At 34.8% G+C, this 19733-nt stretch overlaps 1 protein-coding gene across 1 annotated transcript in view; it reads left to right on the forward strand.

The window, feature by feature from the left end:
- LOC150094152 (chromatin target of PRMT1 protein-like) overlaps nt 1-19733 on the forward strand; it is a 105634-nt gene that overhangs the window by 13327 nt on the left and 72574 nt on the right. Inside the window, exon 2 of the mRNA XM_090412171.1 lies at nt 41-140. Within this exon, the coding sequence (XP_090268297.1) occupies nt 73-140 (68 nt within the window). The 5' untranslated portion in view covers nt 41-72. The remainder of the gene's footprint in view (nt 1-40; nt 141-19733) is intronic.

The raw sequence follows: 19733 nt of genomic DNA on the forward strand, positions 1-19733 counted from the left end.
GAATTATAAGAAAATTAATTTTCAATTTATTTTGATATAGTTAAAAGGCGATATATCTGAAGGATATATAAAATGGCTTCCCAGTCAACTTTTAATAAAATAGTACTGAAAAATACTACAAAAATGAGCCTGAATGAGCGGTAAGTGGTCAAGTTTTTTCTTATTCTTGCATTATATATTTACACTTGTGACCAAATAAATATACCATAAAAAAAATCAGGCAAATTGAGAAAACATGATTAAAGCAAGTTATGTATTTATATATAAACTGTATCTCTAATATGGCATCAATTTATTGAACTTCAACAGACATCAGAATTTCGTACTGACTTCATGGCTGCATTTGCTTTGATACTCTGATTAAATGACCAACCATGGTGTTTAAAATCTCATTAAAGCAAAATATAATCAGCATTCATCCTCACATGGTGAGTCATACATTTGTTAACATTTCTATGTTGGATCTGATATCATTTCTGTTCTTGCCATCACTGAATTTAATTTATTTATCTAAGTTACTTGTTTTAGCAACATATGAAAAGTTAATAAATTGTAATGATGAAAAACAAATCAGCAGTGAGCATAGTCCATTTAAGTCTGCCAAGAAAGCAAGAGCAAATGATTATTTATTTTTTTTATTTTTTTGTTTATTTAAAGGAGTAGGAAATGTATTACAGCAATCCCTCGATTAGTGCGTCTAATGTGTTCTTTAAAACAGGTGCATGATTCGAAAACGCATTGAATTGAATATAATAATCTATGGGGAAAAGTATAATTTGTTCCTCAAATTTCTTTTTTGAACCTTCATTTTTTAATAAAAGAATTAAGGTATGTCTCAGAGCCTAGTTAAAGGAAAACCATGAAGCTAAAAGACAATAAAACATATCTACTCTATACTATAAAATGATAAGCTGAAATTGGAAATGGATGTGGCGTCGGCTTGAAGCGGATGTAGGCTGTAACATTTTTGTCAAGTTATTTGAAACGTTTAGAAACTCAGAGGCTACCCGGAGTGTCGAGTCATTGGAATTCAAGGAGAACCAGCCTACCAGTCCGGAATGGGGGAGGCCCCCCTTTTGAAGACTCTACGCTCAGGGGCTACCCTGAGTGTCGAGTCATCAGAATTCAAGGAGAACCAGCCTACCAGTCCGGAACACTGGGTGATTGGGCACCATAGGCGTTAGGGGGATGGAGCCCCCTAGTTCAGAATATGAATTTTATTATTGTACTTCTTAACAAAGAATTGAGCTAATTTAGTTTGGCAGGCATTTTGTTTCTTATTTTCATACAACCGACAGTATGGCCCTATTGCCTCTTACTCTTCTGCAAATTTTACTGCTTCTCTCTTCATCAGGGTCAGCCTCTAAGCATTGCTGCTTAAAAACTTCGATTGTAAGAAAAATATTTTCAAATTGTTTCTGCGAAATCTCTTTTGGCTGATTATCAGTGGTTAAATTTTCTTCATATTCTTTGGGATCTTCCCGCTGTGCATCTAAATTTAGCAGGTCGGAATCCCTCAATTCTTCAGAATGACATTTAATTAATTCTTGGACATTATCATTGAAGGGGCAAAAGAAATGTAGGACATATAAATTGGTCGCCAACACATGAAATCATGTGCTTTATATTATTATTATTATTACAGGTAACTCCAGTTTATATTATAACTCCAGGTTTAAATTTTATATTATATATAAAATTTTCCAACTGTTATACAAGCAGAATAGTTACCACTTTAAAAACTACGATGATCATAAAAGAAAAGTTAATTTTCCGACGTGTAATAATAAACAACTCATCCTAGAAGAAGGATTGATTACCCTATTATTAGAATGGATTCTCCTTTTTGTGACATGCGCATAAGTGTCAGAGGGTCTTGAATCTGTGAGCGTACTATAGCAGATGACATAAATTTTGGCGGTAAAAATTTGGAACATAGTGCACATGAAAGTAGTGTAGTATGCCATTAAAAATAATTTTCTAAAATGTTTTAAATCGGTAACTAAATTATTTCATTCTGGTGAGTGATTTTTTAAAATAGTCATCATCATCATCATCAAATTCCTGTAATGTACCCTCAAGGGGTGTACAGGATATGACAGTACTACATGAAAAAATTATATCATTACTAACTTCCTATCTACAATTTTCCTCCAAATCAGTCTGTTACTTGTCAAGACTCCAACATTATCAGATCTTATATTTCTATCGTCTAAGGCACTTTGTACCGTATCAATCCACCTATATCTTGGTCTTCCTCTGGGTCGTTTTCCTGCCAACCTGGCAGAGAACACTTGTTTTGCTAATTTTTCCTCTCCCATTCTATTTAAGTGACCATACCATCTGAGATTAGCTCTGCTAACACATTCCTGGATGCTGACAATGTCAAGTTCTTTCCTAATATCCTCATTTTTAATATGATATTGCCATTGATGCCATCTGTTCATGCCTCTAATCTTTCTCAGGACTCTCATATCTGCGGTCTCTAGTCTTTGGTCAAGTGTTTTACTTCTGACCCAGCTCTCAGATCCATATGTTAAAATTGGTTTGAACACAGTCTTGTATACAGCTAATTTAGTGTTCCGACTAATTTCTTTCTTATTCCATATGAATTTATTCAATTGACTTCCCACGATACCAGCTTTGCTGATTCTGTTGTCTATTTCTATATTTAGTTTACCATCTTCAGTAAAAATTGTGCCTAAGTAGCTGAAATGTTTTACTTGTTCCACAGGTTCTCCATTCACAACACAGTTGACATTTTCAATGATTCTGCCTATTTTCATTGTCTTTGTCTTTTTATTGCTGACCTTCATACCATATCTATTACAACAGCTATTCAATTTAGTCAGAGAATCTTGCAGACTTGTAGCGGATTTATTTAGAAGTATAACATCATCCGCAGAAAGCAAAGAGCTGACATTAACATCTCCAATTTTGATATCAGGTTTAATACCACATTCCTTCATAATGTGATCCATATAGATAATGAATAACAGAGGGGATAATGTACATCCTTGTCTCACACCAGATTTGACATTAAACCATCTTCCTGTACTTCCTTCAATTCTAACTGCTGACTCACAACTCAAATAAAGACTAAGTATTGCTTAATATAATGCCCCATTGACACCATATAACTGCAGCGTATTGAATAGCTTCTCTCTTGGCACCTTGTCATATGCTTTTTCCAAATCAACAAAACTTAAATACAGATCTTTGTTATATTCCCATGCTTTCTTGACTATTTGTCGTAAAGTGAAGATCTGATCCTGACAGCCTCTATTTGGCCTGAATCCAGCTTGTTCTTCACCAAGCTTTTCTTCCACAATTCTTCTCAACCGTTTCTCAAGTATACTTGCATAGATCTTGCCAGGAACACTCAGTAGGGAAATACCTCTGTAATTCTCACATTCAGTTTTATTTCCCTTTTTATATATGGGTACTATGAGAGCTCTACTCCAATCATCGGGAATTCGTCCCTCTGTCCAGGCTTTCTGAACTATGCAGTGCAGCCACTGTAAGACTCTTATACCACCATACTTCAGCATTTCTGGTCGAATATCATCTACTCCTGCTGCCTTTCCACATTTCAAGCCTTTGATGGCTTTTTCTACTTCAAGTATGGATATGTATTCCTGACTGCATGCCTGGTCAGTGTTTTTTTATCACTGTGCTGTCATCACTGCTTGTTTCATTTAGCAGTTTTTCAAAGTAATTACTCCATACTTCAAGGATATCTTTTTCTCCTGTTTTCATTTCACCTTTATCATCTCTAATTCCTTTTACAGCATTCTTTCCTCCATTCCTAAGCTTCTTCAACAACCTCCAGAATATTTTGCCACCTTCTTGATATTTATTTTCTATATTCTTGCCAAAGTCCTCCCATGACTTTTGTTTAGCTAGTTTTACACACTGTTTAGCTTTCTTACATTTGTCTCTGTATTCTGTAAGAGTAAAAGCTGACTTATTTGCCAGGAACTTTTGATATGCTTTCTTCTTTTCCTTCACTGCCTCTTTAACTTCCTGTGTCCACCAGGGAGTTCTGATTTTTTTATCTTTGCACACAACCTCACCACATGCCTCTCTGGCAGAATCAATCAATGTTTCCTTCAGAGTTTGCCACTGAATCTCCAAGGTTTGATTCCTGTTCTCAAACTCTTTCATTTTCTTTTCAATAATATTTCTGTATTTTAGTCTACAGTTTACATCTGAGAGCTGCTCAACTTTTATTCGCTTTAAAACTTTCTTACATGTTATTCTTTTCAATATGAAATTCAATTTTATCCTGCTCAAGACTAAATAGTGATCACTTCCAATTTCAAATCCTCTGTACACTGTGGTGTCCTGCACCAGGGAGAAAACATCACTATCAACAATAACATAGTCAATGAGACTTTTCTTATTCCTAGCCTCTTCTCTCCATGTGAATTTGTGCACATTTTTATGTTGGAACATGGTGTTAGTAATAACCAGTCCATGTCCTGAGCAGAAATCCAACAGATATTTGCCATTATTATTAGCTTTGCTCTTTTCTCCAAATTTTCCCAAAATATTTTTGTATGTCTCACAATCATTTCCTACTCTACTATTTAGATCCCCAACAAGGATCAACTTTTCCTTTTTCATTGTGTCAGTTGCTTTTTCTAAAGCCTCAAAAAATTCCACCACTTCTACCTTAGTAGAACCTTCTGTGGGACCATAGGCACAAATAAGTCTCATTGTCCAGTTCCCCATTCTCATATTTGCCCACATTACTCTACTTGAGACTGACTGCCATTCAAGAAGATTAGCCTCGTATTTTGTGTTGAATACTATGGCTACTCCTTCTTTTCCTTGATTGTTATTGCCTGAATATAACATTTTGTATTTATTGCTCAGAAAGATCTCACCAGTTTTGGTCTTTTTTGTTTCAGTCACCCCTATTATGTCAATCTGGTACTTATCTAATTCCTCAGCTAGCTCCATTTCTTTGCCATTCAGGCTTCTTACGTTGATAGTACCGATCTTTAACTCTGGTGATGTTGAGTTGGGGTTTGTTTTCAGATTTGTTCCAGTAGCTGACTTTTCGCTGTTCGCCCTGGTTCCCTGGCGAAAACAACGGGGGCCTTGTTTAACCGGGCATCGCCCCAGCCGGCATGAAATTTTGTCATGTTGTACCATCATTTTTTATTTTGGTTTAACCAATAAGAATGCAATTTGGTCGGCTAAATCCCAAATTGCCAGCCCATCCTCGTTCGTTCAGTATCAAAGTAGATACCCAACAGGGTGCACCACGAGAAGGTGAGGATTGGACATTAGGTCAGAAGCCCTGGTCGGTTCTCCGCATTCCTTTAAAGGTTATGTGGAGGTCTCCTCTCAGTTATACAGCTTTGACCCTTAAGCTCCCCATTTTAAAATAGTTAGCCATAAAAATGTATAGATAGAAAATTTTTAAAATCTGTAACATTTATTTTTAAGATGTATATAGGCGCACTAATCGAATTTGGGTATCAAAAAAAAGTGACGTACTAATCGGGGGGTGCATTAATCGATGGATTACTGTATATTGGTTGTAAACTTTAAAAAATTGTGCTTAGGAATTGACATTACTAAGGGTCATTTCATGTTGCTCTCTTTTTATACTTATATTAAAGATACCAAGCAATTTTATAAACTTGGTTTTAATCCTTTTTCCCGAGTAAGCAAACAAGCAGGTAAGTCAAGTTTGCACCTGAAGTATTTTCAGGTCTGAGGCAACTCATAGTAAAGGTGGAGTAAGTTCTGATCACTTTCCTTAGTATCTCCCATAATGCAAAGCACATCTCCTTGCAGACATGTATGATGTTATGCATTAAGGGAAGGGCCACTTACTCCACCTTTACCACGAGTTGCCTCAGACCTGAAAATACATACCTTCTTGTTTGCTTACTTGGGAAAAAGGATTAAAACCAAGTTTATAAAATTGTTTGGTATCTTTAACGTATAGTATACCCACGGTAAAAAACTTTCTACATCTTTCTCTCATCCCAAGATTGTTATTTAATAAGGTCAAAGCAACTTCTGGCAACTTGTATAGGTAAAATTTATTAGTTCTGCATTACTTCAGCCTTGGCATCTCAGGGTCTGGTTCCGCTGATGAGACCTCAATAAAGGTCGAAACCGGTCTGGGTAGTGGCCCTTTCCTTAATGCATAGCATTGTACATGTCTGCAAGGAGATGTGCTTTGCATTATCGGATATACTAAGGAAAGTGATCAGAACTTACTCCACCTTTACTATGAGTTGCCTCAGACCTGAAAATACTTCAGGTGCAAACTTGACTTACCTGCTTGTTTGCTTACTTGGGAAAAAGGATTAAAACCAAGTTTATAAAATTGCTTGGTATCTTTAACGTATAGTATACCCAAGGTAAATTTTCTACGTATATATATAAAGTCCCTTCAGAATTTCTCATTTTTGCAAGAAAGATTTGTTCATGCAAATAAATTATATCTACTGTTAGTTTAACAACACTGTATTTATGCCAGATGGATAAACTGAGTTTATTATATGTTCAGAAAATTTAGCATCTCCATGGAGTCTGAACACTCATTTTGGGAGACCAGCTGTTAAACTGCATTGTCTTGCTAAATGTATTTTGTCTGTTGCATGCATTCTTTCTGGTCTATATTCTTCTCTCTTGGAATGAAAAATCCATGTTTTTCTTGAAGGTAGGGTTCCACTACATTCAGCTGTGAAAGGTTTCTTTCATCATAGACATGAGCTCAGTTGAAATAATATAAAAATACTATATTTCTTGTTCTTAGAACACTGAAACACTGAGAACTACTAACAAAACTATTAATTTATTAGCTGATTTTTTTTCTTCTAATTAGCGGTTTTAAAGTTTGATCTCTTAAAGAATTTGCACTGTCGTTATATTTGAAATGGAGATACAAATGGTTTTCTTCTTTTTAGATTAGAAAAATCTGCTAATTTTTGAAATGATAGTACTTGTTTTTTTAGTCATTCTCCTATCTTGCTATCCTTTATTCTTGTTACTGATAAGATTCTGGTTATATTGGGATAATGGTAAACAGTGGGCTAAAGTTCTGAGGGCACATTGCAAAGGCTGCACATCGTATTATGTCTATGATAAAAAGTGTAGGGATAAGGAAATGGTGCCCCTGTTTAAGGTATTAGTTTCTACATCACAATGAAAACCAGTGGTCACCTGGTTTTCATTGTGATGTAGAAACACACAAGGTGAGGGATATAGCTCAGTGGTAGAGCGTTTGCTTTGCATGTGAAAGGCCCCAGATTCAATCCCCAACTTCACCATGTATTGTATCTGCTCTCCAGCCAAAAGGCTGCGGGCATGGATGTTTGTGATTGTGAAAATACTGGTGGTAGTAGTGGACATTTGATGGCGTCGGTGTTGATGATGATGATAGTTGGTTTGCTGTAGTTGGTGGAGATGGAGAGTTGTAGAGTAGGTGCTCTCTCTCGATGAGTCTTTGATCTCCTTGGAGTGTCACGTAATAATAACACTAGAAAGAGTTCAAAGATGAATGATCAAAGTGACTGTGGAGTGTTGGTTATGAAGAGCATTTGAGGGAATGTGGATTACAGAGGTTGGTGGATAGGAGGAAAAGAAGAGATATGATAGACCTTCAAGTTAAGAGATTTTATCAGAATACAGATGGAATTATAAAAAGAGTGAATGTTAAGATGGGAAGAACAGGAGGACATCCCTGGAAGTTGTATAAGGATTTGCTGAAGAAGGGTGCGAGGAGTAGATTTTTACATGGAGAGTTCTTGGTGAGTTGAATACATTCCCGGAGTGCATTGTGAAATCATGTAATGTAAATCACTTCAAAGATCATTATGATAGACATGTTGCTGGTTGACTGGGCCTCCCACAATGAGTCTGACTCCGTGGAGATTGGTGAAATAATGTTTACCACAAGGATACAGTGCATGAAATGGGTCATATTAAGGGGCATTGTCTGAAGTACACACATATAACATATGTGTGTACTTCAGACAGGTGCGAGACCCTTTGACATTTCTGCGCATGTGTCAAAAGAAGGAGAATCCATTCCAATGTTAGGGTAATCAATGCGTTTCGTGGGATTATACAGTATTATTATACATTAGAAAATTAACGTGTCTTTTATGAAAATTCTAGTTCTTAAAACGGTAGCTATTTTGCTTGTACAACAGTCGGAAAATTTAAGTATAAAGCACATGATTTCACGTGTTGACCAATTTGTACATCCTTTATTTCTTTTTCCCCTCCAGCACGAATTGACTATTCTTGGTCAGCTCTACAAAGTGTGGGCGTACAGTATATATACAGAGACAAACTATATTACATTTCAAATGATTCGATCAACCTTATTCTACAGGCCTGACCTCTAATGGGGAAAAAATTACATCAACGCAGTATCATTTATAACATTATTACAGAACAAATTCATATTAATACTTTTAATACATTTTAATACAGAGTATAGGTAGCCTAATCAATAATTTAACAAGTGTTTGTTATATGAAGGCTAAGATTCTAGATTACTATAGGCTATATGAAAGCTAAGATTCTAGATTATTACTTATTTTTTTCCTTTCAAGTGTTTCTTTAAATTTGGGAACAGGAAATAGTCATATGGGGACAGGTCTGGCAAATAGGCCACACCTGGCCCCATATCTAAGGCAGACATTGAAAGTCCAAGTTGTGTATTGTCTGTCAAGTTTCATAAGCAGTGCCAGCAGGTGTATTGGCCTGCAAAAGCAGCACATTTCTGCCCAGTTTTCCCATGGCATTTTTCCTTCAGAACTGTTGAATAAACTGCTGCTGTAACATTTTCACCTTATTTTACAGCATCTGCACAGTTAGCCTAGTGGCTTTGCACTTCGCAACTATATGCCTGGGGAAGGAATGTCCTAGATTCGATTCCTGTTGATGACATGAGGAGCTTAAGGATCTTCCTCAGCCATAACCAAGTTAGCTGGTCTGGGGCATGGACAGCTGGTTTTTCCCTGCCAGTTTATCTGGGGTTTTTCATCCTACAAGCAGGCAAACCAGCCCCGTGAACACACACAGATTACAGTCAGGAATACTGACCCAGCCATAGGACTGATTTGTCAGCTATGCCGGTCCTGAGCCCAGATAAAAATTTAAGGGGATTAAGATGGTGTTGTACCTTCCCATAAAAGGGACTCACGGCCGTTGTATCATCATATGAAACTAACTAACCTTTTTTTTTTAGGTACTTGGTAAGGATTACACCATCCATATCCCAAAAAACAGTGGCAAGAACCTTCCCTGCTTGACTTTTGGGTTCAGAATTTCTTTGGCAGTGGCGAAGCTTTGTCTCCACTCCATTGACTGTTGTTTGGTCTCTGGCTCATGGCGATGAAGCCATGTTTCATCAGCAGTCACAAGCCAAAAATTTGCACCTGATTTCTCAGAATGACTCACAATCCCTTGAAATGACAGCACACTCTCTCTCTCTCTCTCTCTCTCTCGGTCGACATTCAAACATTAGGGGACCACTTTGCTGAGAGCTTCTGCTTGTACAGGTATTAGTGGATGGTGACCCCAACTCATCCCTGGATATCCCCAGAGTCTTTGCAATGTTTTTGGATGATATTCATCTATCATCAAGGATCATGGCATGCACTGCATTGATATTTTCAGGTGTTGTCACTGTGGAAGGTCTTCCTGACCTGTGGCACAGTTTCCTAGTCTCAAAGTTTGGTACTCAGTTGTGGACTTTTCTTGCAGGACAAAAAACTTGATGATGACCCACACCTCTGTATCTTTGAATTTCTTCAAAACCTCTGACATGTCTTCTTATATATCTTAAAGAACAAATTATTACAATTTGATGAAACATGGAGGTTAAAAGGTTTTAAGATATGTTTTCTCTTGTGTTTATATCAGTTGCTTTAATATAATTTTTCTTGTGTATATCTAGGTGTTTATCAGAACATTTCAGCCCCACCCCTTCACATTCTGTCCATATAACCTTCCATTATAAATATAATTAGGACTGTAGTATCTTAGTCTTAATATAACAAACACATATGTTAAATTATTGATTAGGCCATATTGCTGTATTAAAATATATTATGATAAAAGTATTAATATGAATTTGTTCTCTGACGTTGTTATAAATATGGTATTTCTTTCATATAGTTATTTATTATTATTTTTTTTCCACTTGATCCAACATTGTCACTTGGGCATACTATTCAAAATGTAATATAGCTTGTCTTTGTATATATGTGCATGCTCACTCCAGATTGATGACCTTAATATGATGGTAGAAACATCAGGAAATTAATTATTCTTAATACGGTTGTGATTTCCATAATTTACTGAAATGAATGCTGATCATTGTGTTAACACACAAGCAATGCAGTCACTATGATAAGCTAAAGATATGCATGCTTTTTTTTTTTTTTTTTTAATGGCTGGCATTTTTAAAATGATGCAGAGACAGCTATGTTATTCCTAACTGTATCAAGCTAAATATGAATTTTGACCTTGGCAAAAGCACTAAGAATTTATAACTGTATGGAGAAAGCAATGCTCAAAAATAAAAACAGATTCAAATTACTAATAAGAACCTAGCATTTGCTCAAAATCAGGTTCTAAATTTAAAATCTGAAAATTTCAGATATTTAAATCCAGATATTTGGAATGTCCTTGAGAGAATGACTGAAAACTCAGCTTAAACATACTCTAGAAACAAACAAAGCAAATCTTATAGCCAAATTTCTTACAGTGAACAGTGGCAACATTTAAACAGCCAATGGACAAAATTTAAATTTCTCATTATTAAATGACTTTGAAAACAGCCAACAACAAGCCAGTGATAACAGAAGCATTCACGACTAATGAGAGGATAATAGTACCCAACCAGAAATAAGTGATAACAGGAGCAACCAGCTTCAATGAACAGTCATGTGATTAACCTTTCAAGCCATGTCCTGAGCAGTGATGAACTCTTGCTGCTTGGTCAAGGTCTAAACTTTGCTGGGACACCCAGGAAAGTTAAATAAATTGGATTTTATACACCATATTGAAAGAAGCATAAGATTTCTTCCAACTACCATAATTGATAAAATATGACTAGAAATCGTTAACATTTTAAAACAATAATTAGCAAATCTCACCAAAACTGAATCTTTACAAGCAAGTCATGACCTTATAATTACTAGTCAGTAAAGATAGTGCCATATGAATTATAACATAACTAATCGGATTTAAAAGAAAACAGAATTACTTAAATCAGTCACTTCCTGGCCCAGAGATACAATTTAATTTATTAGTCACTTTTGATGTCTCTTCCCTTTTCACAAATGTTCCAATCAGTGACACAATTCTTCCTTTACAGGATAAATTCCCACCTGATATCATAGCACTCTTTTCTCATATATTGCATTCTGGCTAATTTGCATGGCAAAATACTTTTTACCTGCAAAAAAAAAAAGAAGGCACTGTTTGTAGTAAATAGCATGATTTTTTTTTTCAAGCCTATTTGCTTTGATTTCCATATTTTCCCTAACATGTTAAAAATTATCTGTGCTCTCTGTATCCTAGATCTTCCTTTGCTCCTCCCTGTTCATTTATTATTGATCCTAGATAATTAAAGTTCTCCACTGTGTCTAAAATTTGACCATCTAGTACTGTCTTCTTTTTGTTTATTATTTTTCTTTACTTTTGTTTTTATTTTATTTATTCTTAATTCCACAAAGGCTTCTTTGAGTTTTATTATTTTTTTGTTTTCATACGTTGTGTATGAGACAGTAAACATCTGCAAAATCCAGATCATGTAGCTGTTCCATTAAATTCCACTGAATTCCTTTCTGTTTTTTATGGCTGGCACACTCTCTCCCCAACAATAAGAAATGTTGGGGAGAGAGTGCAGCCCTTTCTAACTCCCGTTTTAATTTCAATTTTTAATTTTCTGAAAGTTCTCCATTGTGTATGGTTTTTGTTTTTGTATATATATATACTAGGGAGGCTCTGTCCCCCTGGTGCCTACAGAACCCAACCCCCCGAGTTCAGGGCTAGTAAGCTGGATACAAAAAAAACATGACATGAAAACGTTTCAAATTCGGCTTATCTTTTTTTATGTATAGAGTATATACATAAAAATATATATATATATATATATATATATATATTTTTTTTTTTTTTTCATCTCTTCTTTTCTTGCCTGTCATTGTTTTCATAATATTATATAATGTTTTAATATCACCTCTATTAGCTGCAATTTTTGTCTCATTTAGTAGTTTTCTTTCTTCAATTTTTGTTTATGTTGTATGTTCTGTTTTTTCTATTACTTTATGTTCATTATACTAGGGAGGCCCTGTGTCCCTGGTGCCTACGGAACCCAACCCCTCGAGTTCAGGGCTAGTAAGCCGGAGACAAAAAAAAAAAAATGACATGAAAACGTTTCAAATTCGGCTTATCTTTTTTTATGTATAGAGTAGATATATATATATATATATTTTTTTTTTTTTTTTTTTCATCTCTTTTCTTGCCTGTCATTGTTTTCATAATATTATATGATGTTCTAATATCACCTCTATTAGCTGCAATTTTTGTCTCATTTAGTAGTTTTCTTTCTTCAATTTTTGTTTATGTTGTATGTTCTGTTTTTCCTATTACTTTATGTTCATTATTCTTATTTTAATTTCTCCTATTTCTAAAAAAAAAAAAATGGTCTGTATAAGCATTTTCTCTCATGGATCTCACATTCAAAAGAGATCCTCTCCGTTTCTTTGTATCATTATGTGGTCAATTTAGTTATATGTTTTTCTATCTGATGCTCACCATGATACTTTATATTTTTATGATTAAAGATGAATCCTCCTATTACTAATTCATTCCATGCAGAAATCCCGTAACATCTCCCAATTTTCATTTATATTTCCTATACCTTCTTTTTCCATTATCATTTCTCTGCCTGTACGATCATTTCCTATTTTAGCATTTAGATCCCCTCATTACTATAATTATATCCCTAGAATTTGTGTCATTATTGTTTTCTGTAATATATAAAATTCATATTTTTTTTATCTGCAATTATTCGTTGGTGCATGTATATTTATAATTGTCACTTTATAGAATCTTGAGTTAAATCTTGCTTTTACATTTTTCTGTAGTTGGTTCCCATTCTCATCGCAGCTCTTGCTTTACTGGCATCATTATTACTACTCCTTTTGCATGTGCACTATCCTCATCTTCATTTCCAACATACATTATTGTTTCTCATTAACTTAAATGGATCAATTCCATCTTGTCTCACATATTCTCAATATTTCATTTTGTGTAGTCTTTCATTTCTTTGTCTTTATTGGCTGCTTTTGATCTTACATACATAGTCTTCACATTCCAACATCCAAATTTTTTTTTTGGCTGAAAATAATGTGTGCATATGTCTCTTTTGGTTTTTGTGTCATCTTTGAATTTTCTGTTGTATTCTTCAATTCCCTAGTTTCTCCATAAGCTTTTACTAGAGGATATCATTCTCAACAGTTTGTCTTTATTTTGTATTAAGATTTGATCACATTTTTCTGTGGTCCTGGTTTCCATAGCAAAGCACTTTTTTTATGAGGATGGGTTGCTAGCCCTTCACCTATTTACCTGGTTTTGAGATCAGCATGATAAACCAGCCGAAAGAAACTTGCAGTTAACAGTTGAAAAATGAAACTTGATAAATTGTATTGTTGTTTAATCCTTTATCCAGATGTAAGCAAGCAAAGTTTTCACATGAAGTATTTTCAAGATCAGGCTACTTGTATATATAGGCTAATGACTTTAGTATCCTAAAAGCACACACCCTTTCAGACATGTATATTGGTATACACATCAGAAATGTAGCACTTTATCCAAGTGCTTGGATAAAGGATTAAACAAGAATATAATTTTTTGTCGAGTTTTAATGCGATTAATAGATATACAGACTTCGCGGTTAGGATTAACTATCCCATCTTGGTGTTCTTTGTTTCTGAGACACCAAGTTACTTGTCCACGATCGAGCCTAACACAGTGAGTAATATGAGATTAATACAATTTATTTTGAGTAGACTTTAGTATCCTAAAAGCACACACCCTTTCAGACATGTATATTGGTATACACATCAGAAATGTAGCACTTTATCCAAGTGCTTGGATAAAGGATTAAACAAGAATATAATTTTTTGTCGAGTTTTAATGCGATTAATAGATATACAGACTTCGCGGTTAGGATTAACTATCCCATCTTGGTGTTCTTTGTTTCTGAGACACCAAGTTACTTGTCCACGATCGAGCCTAACACAGTGAGTAATATGAGATTAATACAATATAATTCATTTGGGGTACTTAATATATTATCCTCAATGTATGTTGATGGAAGTTTTTTCACTTGGCTATGCTACCAATTATATTTGGTTTAATCCTTTATCCAAGTCCAAGCAAACAAAGTTTGCACCAGAAGTATTTTCAGGGCTGGAGCAACTCGCGGCAAAGGTGGTATAAGTTCTCATCACTTGCCTTAGAATCCTGTAATGCAAAGCACATCTCCTTGCGGACGTGTATAATGCTATGCATTAAGGGAAGGGTCTCTACCCAGACTGGTTTCGACCTTTATTGAGGTCTCATTAGTGGGAGCCAGGTGACACCTGGCTCCCACTAATGAGATGTAGTGTTGTGTGACACCTTTTGGCAATTGGCATATGGAAATGTGACTTCTCCATTACTTCCACCTTAGTATCACGACCTCTGGGTCTGGCTCCCACTGATGAGACCTCAATAAAGGTCGAAACTGGTCTAAGTAGTGACCCTTCCCTTAATGCATAGTATTATACATGTCTCCACAAGGAGATGTGCTTTGCATTATGAGATACTAAGGCATGTGATAAGAACTTATACCACCTTTGCCACGAGTTGCCCCAGTCCTGAGAATACTTAAGGTGCAAACTTTGTTTGCTTACACTTGGATAAAGGATTAAACCAAATATATAATCCTCAATGTATGATTTATTGCCATTTCCTCTGTTCTTGGCATCATTTTTGAATCAATGTCCTTGATCTTTACTACTGCCCTTTAAAATACATTTGGTTATATTCTGCCATAGTTGCTTAATGCATAGCCTTGTTCCATTGCAAAATCTTTCTACAGTAGTTAAGAAGTTTAAATTTTTTAATAAAGAGAGATTTATAATAATAAAAAAAATAATTAAAAACAATCATTACAAGTTCAGCATCATATATTGTATAAGCCAACATTTGTATGTCAAAGTATCAGGATTAAATCCAATTCCACCACTACGGCTGTCAGGATTGGCAGATCATGTCCTGGATACCTGGCACAGGATCTGTTAGAAAAAAGCCATATTACTTCATCAAAGCAAATTCAAGTTCTAGAGGCTTTCCTCAAATCAGCTGCAGCTCTCACTAACTATCCCATCCTAAACAGATATGGTTGTATCAGACTCCCTTCATATGGGAAACCCTCATCTGCAGAAGTCAGCCCAACGACCCAGAACACCTAACTGAAGACAATAGGTAGCGTATTGTAGGACTTCAGGTCTTTCTGCATCTCTCTCCAGTTTTTCTTCTTTATTGGCGTTTAATGCTATTTAATTCTATTGGCATTTAATTCTATATGGGCGTTTAATTTTTAATTTTTGCCGGCAAAGGTTGGTCGATTGGTAGAGCCTCTGCTACTAATGGCTCAGTTAAGTAAGTTTGAGCGCGGTTAGTAGTTGGAAGGGGACCAATCGTTCGATGCTGTTGGCACACTCTCCCTCGATAAGTCTTTGGACTCCATGGAGGTGTCAAATAATAATAATAATTACTGAAGTGTCTAATACAAGTCTATTAATTAAATAATTTTATTTATTAACAAATATTGTCAATATCCTTAAACAACATATGATGCTGGAGAATCAAAGTATAAACCTAAACATGAGGATTGCAAGTACATATTAACACTGTGGGGGTGGGGGGAATGAAAACAGAACAAAGAAAATGGAAAATCATACATTGATGATTGAATGTAGTGCAAAACATTAGTAGGAACCATACATAAAACATTATAAGAGTATGAAATTATAAAAATGAAAATCTGGAATTAATGTTAAAATTTCAAAATGTTATGTTAGTTTAAATTAAAGTCACTTGCCTGAAATACCCATAATAATCTAAATAAGTGCAGTCTGTACCATTAAAATAAAAAAAACATGCGAACTTAATAAAAATATAAATACAAAAAAAAATAAAAAATATGATCGATACGAAGCGTATAAGGATGCATATTTGATCCATAATGGCCAGTAAGGTGGTTAATTAAATTAAGGGGGAGGAATAAAGTAATAAAAAAAAGTTGGTGTCATCATCAGCTTACCGATTTGACAGAGACCCAGTGATGTACACATGGCATAAATTGATGATTATAAAATTAAAGATGCCAAGAAATTATATTCTTGGTTTAATCCTTTATCTAAGTGTAAGCAAACAAAGTTTGCCCATGAAGTATCTTCACAACTGACTATTTGTATATAGAGGTTAATGACGTCACATCAGTTGTCTTAGTATCCCATAATGCAAAGCACATATCCTTTCAGGTATGTATAATGCTGGATACTGGTTTGGATAGTGGCCCTTCCCATAATGCTTAGCTTTATACATGCCCAAAAGGATGTATTCTTTGCATTATAGAATACTAAGGCAATTGATGTGAAGTCATTAGCCTCTGTATACAAGTAACCCAGTCATGAATATACTTCACTTGCAAATTTTGTTTGCTTATGCTTGGATAAAGGATTAAACCAAGAATATAATTTCTTGGCATCTTTCGTTTATATTATAACCAGTGAAAAAAGTTTCAATAAATTGATAGTGTTCTCTTAGCACTTTATAGTTCTAACAGAACAAAGAACACAACATTAAAGAAATATTGCACACATGCTTAAAAGTTATGAAATTTGTTAGAAGTACTCTTTATCTGTAAGGTAAAAAAATTGTAAACTTCTGATTTATAATTTTTTTAATTTTTGACCTAAATATTTTAATTAAATTGTGAAAACCTAAAATCTGAGTCTGCACATATTGATAGTAGTTTATCATGAATATTTCAAGTAAGTGACATAAATTTAAGCTTATATAACATTTCAAAATTTAAACATTACTTCTAGATTTTTATAATTTGATTCTCTTCTAGTTTTTCTTATTTTGTCTGTTATTGCTTGCATTTTTACTTTTTCATGTGTTAATTTTGGGTACTTAATATATTATCCTTAATGTTGATTTACTGCCATTTACTTTCTTCTGTTTTCGATGATTTTTCATTACACTTGGTCGTTGACTTACGACCGACTTCCGTTCGGCTGACAGGTCATAAGTCGATCTGGTCGTGTGTCGGCCATATATTTATTAACAGTATTCTTTAACCTTTCTAATCTTTTTTTTTCATAATTTATAATTTATTTTTATAATCTTTTAAATTTATAATTATGTATATTGTACATAATGTGAAAAATAATACTGTACTGTAAATACAAAAATACAATCTAAAATTAATGTAAAAAGGAATACAAATGAAATTTACAAAATCAATTTTTAATCTTTGCTTGTGCTGGGCTGTGGATCATCAGGATCATGTTCTTGGGTTGAGGTGGGAGATGTTCTCGGGTTGAGGTGTGGGAGATGTTCTCTTGATGAGGAACATGCTGACCTTTGTTTGAACAATTTGTTTCTTTTTTTCTTCATATATCTCATGATAACAACGCACAGCATCTTGAATAATACGTTCAACCTTTGTGAAACATTCGACATTAGGGTCCATTGCTTCAAAACTGGCGAGAGCTTTATTAAGTTGCGAAAAAGAATCTGATAAACTCTTTGCAGTGAATTTCTTTTCTGGCTCCTCTTCTTACGCTTTCTGCTTCGAATTCAATCAACTCTTCATCTGAAAGTTCTTTTATTTCACAATCTAGCAATTCTTCTACATCTTCAATTTCACATTCTAATTTAAGATTTTTTGCAAGTTTAACTATTTTTTCTGTAATCACTTCCAGTTCCTCTCCTTTTTCAAATCCTTCAAATGTATTCGTATAACATTTTAGACACTTTTTTCAAATTCCCGACATACAATTCTTTGTTACACATTCCCATGTGGTCAAAATATTCTTGATACACTGAAGAATGTTGTACTGCTTCCAAAAGTCTCGCAAAGATAAATCAGTATCAGAATCTATCGCTTTGATGGCTTGTGCGAATGTCGTTCTGAGGTAGTGAGCCTTGAATGCTGAAATAGCACCCTGATCCATGGGTTGAATGAGAGCAGTTGTGTTAGGTGGCATAAAAACCATTCTAACATCATATTGAAGGTCGTACAGATGAGGAGGGTGGCCAGGGGCATTGTCCATAATCAGTAAAATTTTGAAGGGGATATATCTCTCTCTCTCTGCACAATATTCATGAGCCTGGGAAATAAAGCAGTTCATGAACCAGTCTTTGAACAGTGCTTGAGTCATCCAAGCTTTAGGGTTTGAACGGTAGTAAACGGGCAGTGTGCTTGTTGATGTGCTTAAATGCACGAGGGTTTTCTGAATGATAAATGAGAAAAGGCTTCAACTTAAAACCCACGGCATTCCCACCAAGCAACAAAGTCGACTGATCCTTAAAAACTTTGAATCCTGACATCCTTTTTGCTGCTTGGTGTATGTACGTATGATTAGGCATGCATTTCCATTGCAAGCCAGTTTCATCTACGTTCCGGTAGATAACCTTCTTCTTTGATTAAAGAGTCAAAACTATCAACAAATTTTTGGGCTTCATCTGCACTTCCTGCTTCTCCTGTGACACGTACATTATGCAAAGCAAATCTTTTTTTAAAACGCTTAAACCACCCAGTACTAGCCTGAAAATCTTCTGCGTAATCGTCTCTGGCACGTGATTTTAAACTCTGAAACAGACTTCTAGCCTTCGCTTGCACTGTGCAAAGGCTCATGGGCGAATTTTTCTGTATTAAATCTTCTATCCACATAAACAACAATTTCTCCATTTTATGTTCTGTACCTACGAAGTCTACAATTTTAACCAAACGTTGTTTGGTTAAAATTGTAGACTTCGTAGGTGCAGAACCTTTCACAGCTTTCCGAATTTTTTTTTTGTCCTTAAGTATCGTCGATACTGTGGAATGTGATAACTTCAAGTCATGTGCTATTGTGTTCGCTTTCTTTCTGCCTCCATACTTCTGAATAACTTTCATTTTACACTCTAAATCAATAGTTTTCCTTGACTTCTTAGCTGGCGTATCTGTAGATGAAGGCATTTTCCTTTTACTAGACATTTTATGGGTAGTATTTCAGTACAATTTTAATTAATACACCACATGCAACAGTTGCTTGAAAGCGACTGAGTGTATGTGAGAGATAGTTATCGTACACGGGTTATCGTACAATAACTATTGTATCCCATAGTTATCGTACGTGCAGCTGCCTGATTTATTATTATTATTATTATTTTTTATTTTTTTTTTTTTGTGGTTGTAAGTGTGGATGGGCGTAAGTCAACGACCAGGTGTATACATTTTCCATTGTTTAACTTTTTTTTTTTTTTTGCTTATTTCTTGCAAATTTACTTTGTTGTATTTCCTATTATTTCCTTTGTGTCTTAATTCTAATATCTAGAAATTCAGTTTACTAGAGTGAAGACTAATCTTCCTTTGTATTAGTGAGTTTAAAATAGGTTTGGTTTTGTAA

The sequence above is a fragment of the Typopeltis vanoorti genome, chromosome 22 (assembly GCF_054136105.1).
Source record: "Typopeltis vanoorti isolate ZY-2024b chromosome 22, IOZ_Tvanoo_1.0, whole genome shotgun sequence".
In the NCBI taxonomy this organism is placed as follows: domain Eukaryota; kingdom Metazoa; phylum Arthropoda; class Arachnida; order Uropygi; family Thelyphonidae; genus Typopeltis; species Typopeltis vanoorti.